The 10178-nt window shown below is 41.5% G+C and overlaps 1 protein-coding gene across 1 annotated transcript; it reads left to right on the top strand.

Annotated features, from left to right (window-relative positions):
* The first annotated feature begins 7685 nt into the window (after positions 1 to 7685).
* LOC144640945 (uncharacterized) lies at positions 7686 to 10092 on the top strand. Its single transcript, XM_078500008.1, has 2 exons — positions 7686 to 8619; positions 9044 to 10092. Exons 1-2 carry the CDS (start codon positions 7686 to 7688, stop codon positions 9367 to 9369), a joined length of 1260 nt encoding a protein of 419 aa, XP_078356134.1. The 3' UTR covers positions 9370 to 10092.
* Positions 10093 to 10178: the final 86 nt, after the last annotated feature.

The raw sequence follows: 10178 nt of genomic DNA, 5'->3' as shown, positions 1-10178 counted from the left end.
TCTTTCGTAGACATAAGTTGGGCACTCAAGACGTATCTAGAAAAAGGTCAGTGAGTATGAAGGGGATACACATATTACTAAGCCATCATGGCCGTGATATGTGTACGTGCATGGCATATGGCTAGCGGCAAGTGCGGAGTAATAACAATATTCGTGAAATATTCTTAACTTGTGCTAATCGGGGCGCCGATAATTCGAGCGAGGGAGTTTTAAATGGGATATTTCATCGGCAGACAACAGAAATAAAAACAGTTGGAGCGTTATTAGGGGATACACATATCACTGAACTGTCGTCTCAGTGATATGTGTATCCCCTGCAAGCGTTAGCGTCTAGTGTGTAGTTTAAGTGCGAAAAGACAAACCGTAAAAACGTAATTCATTATTTCTATCTAATTCCAATATTCCATCAGCAGACATCCTTTTAGGTCATTTTAACAGTTGCCTCATCAAAGGGATACACATATCACTGATACACCATTTCAGTGATATGTGTATCCCCTACACTATTGATAACACTTGCAACAGATTTTTTTATAGTAGTAAGAAATCCTCTCTTATTCTCCACCCACCCTACCCCACTTATAAAACGTTTTTCCTCCCAGCAACACTTTCGATCGGAAGAAATGCCCCTTTTTAGCGGGAATTTTGACGATTGAGACCATTCTCAAGATGGATGCAAAAAAATATTCGAACCTAGTACATTATTTGAGAGATAAGAAGTATCCAGAGGACGCAACTAAGCAGGCAAAGTCGTCGTTGCGACGACTTTCGAAACAATTCGCGTTCGATGCACAATCCGGCGCTCTTTTCTACGTAGATAAACGTCGCGACGGGTCAACCTTTCAGCGACTGGTCATTCAAGAGGAAGAAAAACTGCGAGTGTTCGAGGAGTGTCACTCTTCCCCTTTTGCAGGCCATGCTGGGCGAGACAATACAGTTCAAAAAATAAAGGAGCGCTACTACTGGCCCGAATACTACAACGATACTGTTGAAATGGTGAGTTAAATAATAGTATACCGATGTCGCGTCAAGGCGGGTTTGTGTTGCGTGACATGGTTGTTATGTATTACCTTATTGTAGGAAATTATTAAACGCGTCATGAAATTAACGCGAATTTCAAATTTTGGCGTTCATTTCAAATACCTGAATTAACACAAGCGGTAATTTCCTATAATAAGCTAACTCCATCTTAATGTTCCAACTAAATACTTTTATTTTTCCACGGCAAAATAATAAAAAATCGAACAAAAAAAAAATCGCTATCAAATTTATTCACCTGTTTTATTAAGATATATGTAGAACTGGTATAATACCCCCTTCCAAGGAAAATACCACAGCAACTAAAAGATTTCGAGCTTAAATACGAACTGACGTTTAAAAACAGATTAATTTTTGAGCTTTTTTTTCGAATAATTTAAATCCTACTCAGAAACGAACAACTTCCCCTCCCTCCCTTCTTCTAGTCTAGTCTACTTTTTAATAAGTAAAAATGATTATATACTACGTTATTTCGTTATTTTCACAGATAAAAAATTGTGACCGGTGTCAAAGGAATACCCGTGAGAACAAAAGCTATGACGTGCTGCACCCCGTGAAGGTTGTTGCTAAAGTTTGGTATCTTGTTGGCATTGACTTGATTGATGCCAGCAAGACTTCTGCCAATGGGAACCGCTACTTGCTAACCATGACAGACTACTTTAGCAAGTATGTCGAGGCCATTCCTCTGCCAGACAAGAGCGCACTAAGCGTAGCTAAGGGCCTTTACAAGGCATATTGTCGCCATGGAGCCCCAGCTCACATTATTTCAGACCAGGGTAGAGACTTTGTGAATCAGGTAGGGTATTTTTCACCGTCGTGTTTCTTAAGAGCAGAAAGTCCGGATATACGATTTTTTACAGAGAAAAAAAAGTTTCACGCTGTATCTTTCTTATCCAGGTGTGCGAGCTGCTTATGGAGACATTTGGAGTCCAACACAGGATCACTTCGGCCTACCATCCTCAGTCGAATGGCCTAGATGAGAGAACAAATCAATCGATAAAATGGTGAGTATTGGTATGATGCTATTGTTTACAGAAGGCAAGCCTTCAAGTTTGGAGAAATGTAAGAATAGTTCACACATCTAAGAAAACCTTCTAAGGCAGTGCCTCTCAGGAAAGTTTCGCCACGTAACTATTTTAAAACAGTTTGAGTAAACGTTTTTAACTTTTCAAGTAATTATCCACACATAACTTAATTTTAATAGTAATTAGCAATTAATAGTATTTAAGATAATATTACACAGCCAACGTGTTAAACTTCAGTACTGTTTTTCAGTATCCTTAGGAAGGTCATGGATGAGAAAGAAGAAGACTGGGATGAATACGTCGATGGCGCTTCATTTGCGATTAACACGAATATATCTACCACAACAAAGTGCAGCCCGTTCTTCCTTATGTATGGGCGGCAACCACGACTGCCCTTTGAAGTGGAAAAGTTTGTGGAGCACGTCGAAGAAGACGACGGGCGGATAGAACAACTGGCCACTGAATTGTCTTCTGAAGATGTTATGAGAGAGCACATCGACAAAATGTCGAAAACAAGAGACGCTCTCTTCCCGAAAATAGAAAAAAACATAAAAATCGTTCAAGAAAAGCAAAAACAGCAACACCTAAAAAGGAAAGGAGGATTAGATTATAACTTCAAGAATGGAGATCTTGTCCTGCGCCGCAACATGCTCCAAAAGACGACCAAAGGGCACAAAATGGAGGACCAGTGGAAAGGCCCATACACAATTGAAGACGTCGACTTAAAGGCAGGCACTTGCAAGTTACGTGGGGAAAACGGTAAACTTTTGCAAAGGAAGGTCAACCTTAAAGACCTTAAGATGTATAGATCACAGTCCACTTCCCCGCAGGGTGATACAACGGGTGGTACACCACAGCCAGCAACACCCAAACAACCAACAGCACCCCAGCAGACACCAACAAGCCAGCAATCAGCAGCAAACAAGCAGGGAGCAACAACGGTACCTAAGCCTGCCCAAGCAACATCTCAGCAAAGCGGATCAGCTCCACATAACCCCAAGCCTGCAACATCCCAGCAGTGTGGAACAGCCCCCCCCCCAAACTCCAAGCCATCAAAACCCCAGCCTGGTGGAACAGCCCTCCTGAACAAGAAGACAGCAACACCCAAGCAGGGTGGAACTGCCCCTCTAAACCAGAATACACCAACAGCCCAGCAGGGTAGAACTGCCCCTCTAAACCAGAAGACACCAACAGCCCAGCAGGGTGGAACTGCCCCCCTAAACCAGAAGACACCAACAGCCCAGCAGGGTGGAACTGCCCCTCTAAACCAGAAAACACCAACAGCCCAGCAGGGTAGAACTGCCCCCCTAAACCAGAAGACACCAACAGCCCAGCAGGGTGGAACTGCCCCTCTAAACCAGAAGACACCAACAGCCCAGCAGGGTAGAACTGCCCCTCTAAACCAGAAGACACCAACAACCCAGCAGGGTGGAACTGCCCCTCTAAACCAGAAGACACCAACAGCCCAGCAGGGTAGAACTGCCCCTCTAAACCAGAAGACACCAACAGCCCAGCAGGGTGGAACTGCCCCCCTAAACCAGAAGACAGCAACAGCCCAGCAGGGTGGAACTGCCCCTCTAAACCAGAAGACACCAACAACCCAGCAGGGTGGAACTGCCCCTCTAAACCAGAAGACACCAACAGCCCAGCAGGGTGGAACTGCCCCCCTAAAACGGAAACCAGCAACAGCCCAGCAGGGTGGAACTGCCCCCCTTAACCAGAAGACAGCAACAGCCCAGCAGGGTGGAACTGCCCCTCTAAACCAGAAGACACCAACAACCCAGCAGGGTGGAACTGCCCCTCTAAACCAGAAGACACCAACAGCCCAGCAGGGTGGAACTGCCCCCCTAAAACGGAAACCAGCAACAGCCCAGCAGGGTGGAACTGCCCCCCTTAACCAGAAGACAGCAACAGCCCAGCAGGGTGGAACTGCCCCCCTACAACAGAAACCAGCAAAACCCCTTCAGGGTGGAAATGCCCCCCTAAAACAAAAACCAGCAACAGCCCAGCAGGGTGGAAGCACCCCCCTAAGCCAGAGGACACCAACAGCCCAGCAGGGTGGAACAGCTTCCCTGAATGCCAAACCAGCAACACCTCGGCATAGCATAACACCCCAAACTTCGACAACTCCAATTAAGTCAAAATTATCAGCCATCGATCCACTCGATCTCAGTGAAAAAGTGCGAGCAATTACGAAAGAAGATATTGTTGCTTGTTTTAATGATGTCATCCTCTCAACTCTAACTGGAATTCTAAATGGTTCTAAAGCCAGCTGGCGACATAGCACATTTAGTGGTCAAATGGAGGAGGAGGTGGCAAAAGACGAATTGAAGTTTAATGTCACATTTGGAGACTTTGAGGAAAAACAAAGCTTCTTCATGGTAAATTTAATTGCAAAGCACTTCCCTGGCGTCAGCCAAAAATGTCTCATGGAGGTACTCTTGCCAGAAGCAATAATTTCCCTTTGCTGTCACCAGCTTAAAATGACGTACAACCAAGCCGAAAGTTACCTTAGCATGGGTTGTAAGAGGAAAATTGGGGAGTTCTTGAAAAATCTAGATCAGAAGCGCCAAAGAAAAACATCCAAAAAAAAGGCACCTTTAAAAAGGAGAAGACAAGAAGATAATGACCCTGAAGTCCAGTTTGTGAAGCGGTCGAAGATGAACAAGCAAAGCATTCGTCGAATGCAGAGACTTCACTTCAGGCTTGATGTGGAGGATGTCGAAATAAGCAAGGCTGCCATGCTTACAGATAAACACATACAAATGGCTCAAGAGATTTTGCATCGCCAGTTTCCTCACATTCAGGGACTGTTATCACCCACTATAGGAGCAGCCAGACAGTTCCCAGTGATGAGGCAGAAATTTGTCCAAGTGCTTCACACTGGTGGAATTCACTGGGTGTGTGTTTCCAATATTGGATGCCAGGAGGCTAATCAAATTAAGCTGTATGATAGCCTATACAGTGGGATATCACCCTTCACTAAGGAACAGATTGCAGCTCTACTTTACGTTGAAGATTACGATGAAATAGAAGTATCCATCCCTCCTGTTGCACAGCAGACAAATGCAACAGACTGTGGTGTATTTGCAATAGCATTTGCCACTGCACTCTGCTACAAGCTGGAACCAACATCTCTTAAGTTTAATAGGCGGGCAATAAGAACACACCTCTGGAACTCCCTACAAAATGGATACATTGGCATATTCCCTTTCGAAGATAAGGTGGCTACGGATTTGGATACAACAATGACTTTCCAGGTGTATTGTGATTGCCGCCTCCCATGCAACACCAGCAAAGACAAAATGGCTGAATGCACAGTCTGCAAGAAATGGTTTCACCAAAAATGCCAGAAAATTGCTGACAAAGTGTTCAAGTTTGCAAGATTTCAGTGGAATTGTAAGGCCTGCAAATAAAGAAAGATGACGAACTTCATCCTGCCCACTAGAACAGTCTGTCAATAGCACAACTGCAAAATGTCATCATTTTGTTTTTCCTTCCTTAATTAAATTTTCAAACCACAGTGGGGTTTTAATAACAATAACTGTCAGGGAATCTGGTAGCTGCAGTGAAATGAGCATCATGCAAATTGCATACAATATAACTAATGTTACAATACAAGAGTTTCTTGGATGAGATTTTGATGACATTGATAATGATCAAGAACAATCGATGTTAGTCTTGCCCGAAAAATGAGCTATCATTAGAATTACAATTTATAAAAATAATAATGTTAATGTTAGTCATTGACTAGATATTAATCTATTTGTTACTATCTGTCATAATGACAGATTATCAATTGTCATTAATTATTGGTTTCTTTGCTATCCAGCTGGAGCTTCAGTTATGTTAAAAGCAAATCACCAACTTATTATTTTTTGAAATAGTTTCGAAGTTGAACCAGCTTTTAAATGGAGGATAATTGTGTGACGTGATATTAAACATATATTTTTGAAAGGCCCAGATGGCATTTTTATGGCCTTATCTCTTCGACTTCAATGTAGTTATATATAGCGAAAACACATGGAGGTATATAAATCCACTTTGCCAGATAATAATATATGCTTTTTGGTGGTTTATGATTAAAGCAATAATACTTTTACATATTATTAAGTGGTCAAAAATATTTTGAGTAGATAAGAAGTGATTTCATCTGGCACTGAATCAAAGGACCACTGACATACCCAATGGAAAAAATGTAAGCTTAATTAAGGCATAATAAGTGGTTATTCCAATAGTTTGGTTATGTTTAAAATGTATTCGTTAGATCCAATCACACACCCATTTCAAGATGAAGTGACAATTGAGATTCTAGATAATTTAGATTAGAGTTTGAATGGAAAGAAAATAATTTCAATGTTACAATTACAAACTGGTAGAAAAAAATAATAAAATATAAACACTATGTACAGCTTAATGGCTTAGCGTTGAGTTCCTTTTTTGTGCTAATAAGCTTTGAGATTAGTTTTTACTGACAACTTGTTATGACTACACGAAAAACAAAGGCATGTGCGTAGCAAAATACGCTTACTTTATTTAAACATTTATACTTCATTTTAGTTGCTAGCCGACCGCGGACGATTTTTTCTTCCTTTTCAATTGACTGATATTCTGACGTTGCCCAATGAAACATATTTTATCTTTTATTCTTTAATGCTTTAGGTTTAGGTTAGGTTTTAAGACTTTAGCTTACTTATTCGATCCCTTTTCGTGACAATAATTTTTCACTCAGGCAAAGGTGAATTCAAACGTTAAGACTTCTCAACAAATAACTAAACCTGTCACCTTATTATTCCATTGCTTTCTCTCCTTATTCCGCTCTGATACTGCATGGATCAGTTACATTGAGGAGGGTTCTTTTCTTCCACTCCAGCCGCCATTTTAATTTCCCTCGACTGTTTTGAGGCCTGGAGGCCCGGATACAAAGCGTCTGAACCAGTGTTTTGTGTATCCCCCACCCGGGATACACATATCACTAGTGATATGTGAGCGGGGATACAGATATCACGGGGATACAGATATCACTGTGACACCGGGATGAACTAGCAGACTACCAAGATCATCGCTGATAAGGACGCTACAAATAACATTTCGGTAAAACTTGTTCGCCAAACTACGGATAACAGAATAAACACCTCGTCACAGAAGCGAGACGAAATAAAATGCAGTGTAACCCAATTTCTCGAACTCTAGAGAAATGAAAATTAAACAGTGTAATCGGTGGGAAGGGGAGGAACGGGGGGAAATCCAAGAGTCAACGACGCTTGGTTGTCTTGGTTCGAGTTATCGGGGGTTCAACTTTTCTGAAGCCAATCCAAGGAAATTGAAAACGGCTTTTGGTTCGAGTTATCAGAAGGTTCGAGAAAACGAGGGTTCCAAAAAGCCGGATTCTATAGAAATAAAAAGCCACTGCGTGATAGTTTTAAGATGCACCACCTTTCGTCGACCTCAGAAATGGCGAAGAGTTCCGCAAAATTTGGAATAGAATATCGACCTTAAAAAGAGATTGTTTCCCTTAGCTCTATCTTTGTCGAAGAACATTCAGTTGTTTTTGTTCACCAAGAACGTACTTCGATTGATTGGTTCTAGTTAAGATCAGTTAAGTATTATTTTTGTGACGAAATGATGCAATTGACTTGGCAACAAAACAACCACAAAAATGTTTTTCCTCATCAGGTTTGTCACGTTGGCGCGAAATTCCCCTGTAAACCAGATCAGATACATTTGAATACTACAGTGGGGAAAAGACCGAAATGCTTTGACTGTCCCGATTGTCCCGCGGGATCACAGCCTTCAGTCCCTTGTGGGACTTCAATTAAAAACTGGACAGACATTCACTGCGTTCCATGCGACCTTGGTAAAACGTTCTCTGACAAGTACGATAAAGCTCAGTGCATGGCATGTACTGTGTGCTCTACAGGAAAAGCAATCATAAAAAACTGCACGCTCTCCTCAAACAGACAGTGTGACGACAAGTGCAAACAAGGCTATTACTCTGTGCCATTCATTTTTGAATGTTTCAAATGTTCGCAGTGTTGTCACGATGGTAATGACGAGCGTCCAGCGGAATGCGCGCATTATCAAAAGAAGTGTTCAGTTCGCACCACGCCATGTGCTAATGCTCCTACTACGAATGTGCCAACAACGACGCTCGTTTTAAAGACTTCTGCCTCGGTAAAAACAACCAGTAAGCCATTGCCGTCACAAAGCGAGATGACAACTCGGACAGTGGAAGAAGTGGAAAAACCTACATCTTCAGTGTCTCATGGTTACTCGGTTAAGCCTACTTTGCCTGATAATGACCCGGCCGAAAGCGCCTTTAAGGCAACAGAACCTGCAAAAGAAGATAATGGAAATGAAACAGTTGTGATTCTGGCAGCAGTGGTCGCAGTATTAGCAATAGCATTTCTGCTTGGTTTTATTTTATTAGCCACCATGCGATATTTTAAGCGCTGTGGCCATTTCCTCAGGTTTCAAAGGGATGAAGATATCGATAGCATGACATTACCACAACTCAACCGGGTTACATCTGCATCACAAGAGCAGCTCAACCCAGGTGAGTCGTTATTTGAACTGATTTAAACATAGCCAGTCGGAACTAAAGCAATATATCGGAAGCGACTCGCACAGGCGACTCCCAATGGCTCTTTATAGATAGCCGGCTTTGCGTATTTTTCAGACAAGAGTAGAGTCTATTACAGGATATTTATAAACTAAAAACTTTAATTTTTGCGCTAAGCCCATCATTTGTTTTCTTATTCCACGGGATGTTGCCACGCGTAACTTTCATTTCCGTAAAGGGATTTACACATGGTTGTTTTTGTTTGGTCAAAAAATTTTTCTATACGAAAACAGCTTATTGAAACGACTATAGACCTTAACTTGAATGCATTCAGTTCAATTGTAACTGCAGCTGTAACTGAAATTCAGTTAAACTAGCTCTAAAATTGTCGATCTGAAGTTTCCTCCCTCCATTTCAGATGATGTTACTCTTGAAGAATTGGAGGACAACAACATGGAATTGTTTGACTGGGTTTGCACACGACTCGATAACAGAAGAGTGGGATTTAGGAGGGACTATGAACGCTTGGCCTCCAAATACAAGAGAATTCCAACCGAAGCACGGAACTGTTTGCGAAACGAGTCTCCGAGCGAAGGTAGAAGCCCATCCAAGCTTTTAATGAGCCATCTGCAGACTACATATCCTCGTCTTCCACTTCGCCATTTTGTAAAGACTCTGAAAGAAATTGGACGAAATGACATCGCACAAAAACTAACGCCTCATATGCGAAAAAATGTTGTCTGAAGAGAAATAGATTTTATTGAGATATTAATTTTAGTTTTACAGTGCGACTCGTCTTACCGTTGCCACCCAAAAAACTTTTTTACAAGTGTCAGCTTGTAATATTTTACGTTTTCACTGCGTTTTGTTGATAAATACGATGTAGCAAGTATCTATTTGATTGTATTCAACTTTGCAAGGAGGCGTGTTCGTCAAACAAATAATAGTATTACGGGAGCACATTTGTAAAAAAGTTTGCTGGGTGGCCACGGTAAGGCGCGTCGCACTGTAAACACCTGACGATGCTTTCCTTTTCATAAGAGCTGAGTAAATTTCAGACCTGCTATATAACACAAGACAGCTGACGAAGCTTTTCTAAGTTTAAATTAGAGCTGAATAACTTTAAGACGTGTAAAATAGATAGCACGTGACAGGGCTTTTCTTTTAATGAGAGCTAAACAATTCTTCAACGGTGGTTAACAGCCATTCTTAACCTAAATAGGTAACATATAAATTATAAGGGCTTTGTCACGGATTTTAACAGATTTTTGAACAGCCAAATTTTATATTTGTGTCGTAGGAAACCTAAAATCGATATTTATACCCGTATATGAAAATTAAAGTTATATCTTCCTTTAGATGTTCAAAGAAGTCGTTTTTCATGGGTAAGTTGCCTACCATTAATTTCAAAACAGTTTAGACCAAAATTCTGCAAAATCCCCGTGACATAGCTCCTACAAGTGGACGATTTAAATCCAGTCTAAAATCAATGGTTTGTTGTAGTGACATGATCCTGGCGACCTTTTACGGACTAAATAACGAATGACTATACA

The sequence above is a fragment of the Oculina patagonica genome, unplaced genomic scaffold (assembly GCF_052425735.1).
Source record: "Oculina patagonica isolate OP01 unplaced genomic scaffold, crgOcupat unplaced579, whole genome shotgun sequence".
Lineage (NCBI taxonomy): Eukaryota > Metazoa > Cnidaria > Anthozoa > Scleractinia > Oculinidae > Oculina > Oculina patagonica.
This window is presented reverse-complemented; position numbering and strand designations above follow the sequence as displayed.

What these genes read in the sequence shown, in the direction of transcription:
- LOC144640945 (XM_078500008.1), top strand. Translation starts at nt 7,686, where the DNA reads ATGATGCAATTGACTTGGCAACAAAACAACCACAAAAATGTTTTTCCT. An exon ending in ACAAGAGCAGCTCAACCCAG is followed by an intron (nt 8,620 to 9,043) that starts GTGAGTCGTTAT and finishes CCTCCATTTCAG; the next exon opens with ATGATGTTACTCTTGAAGAA.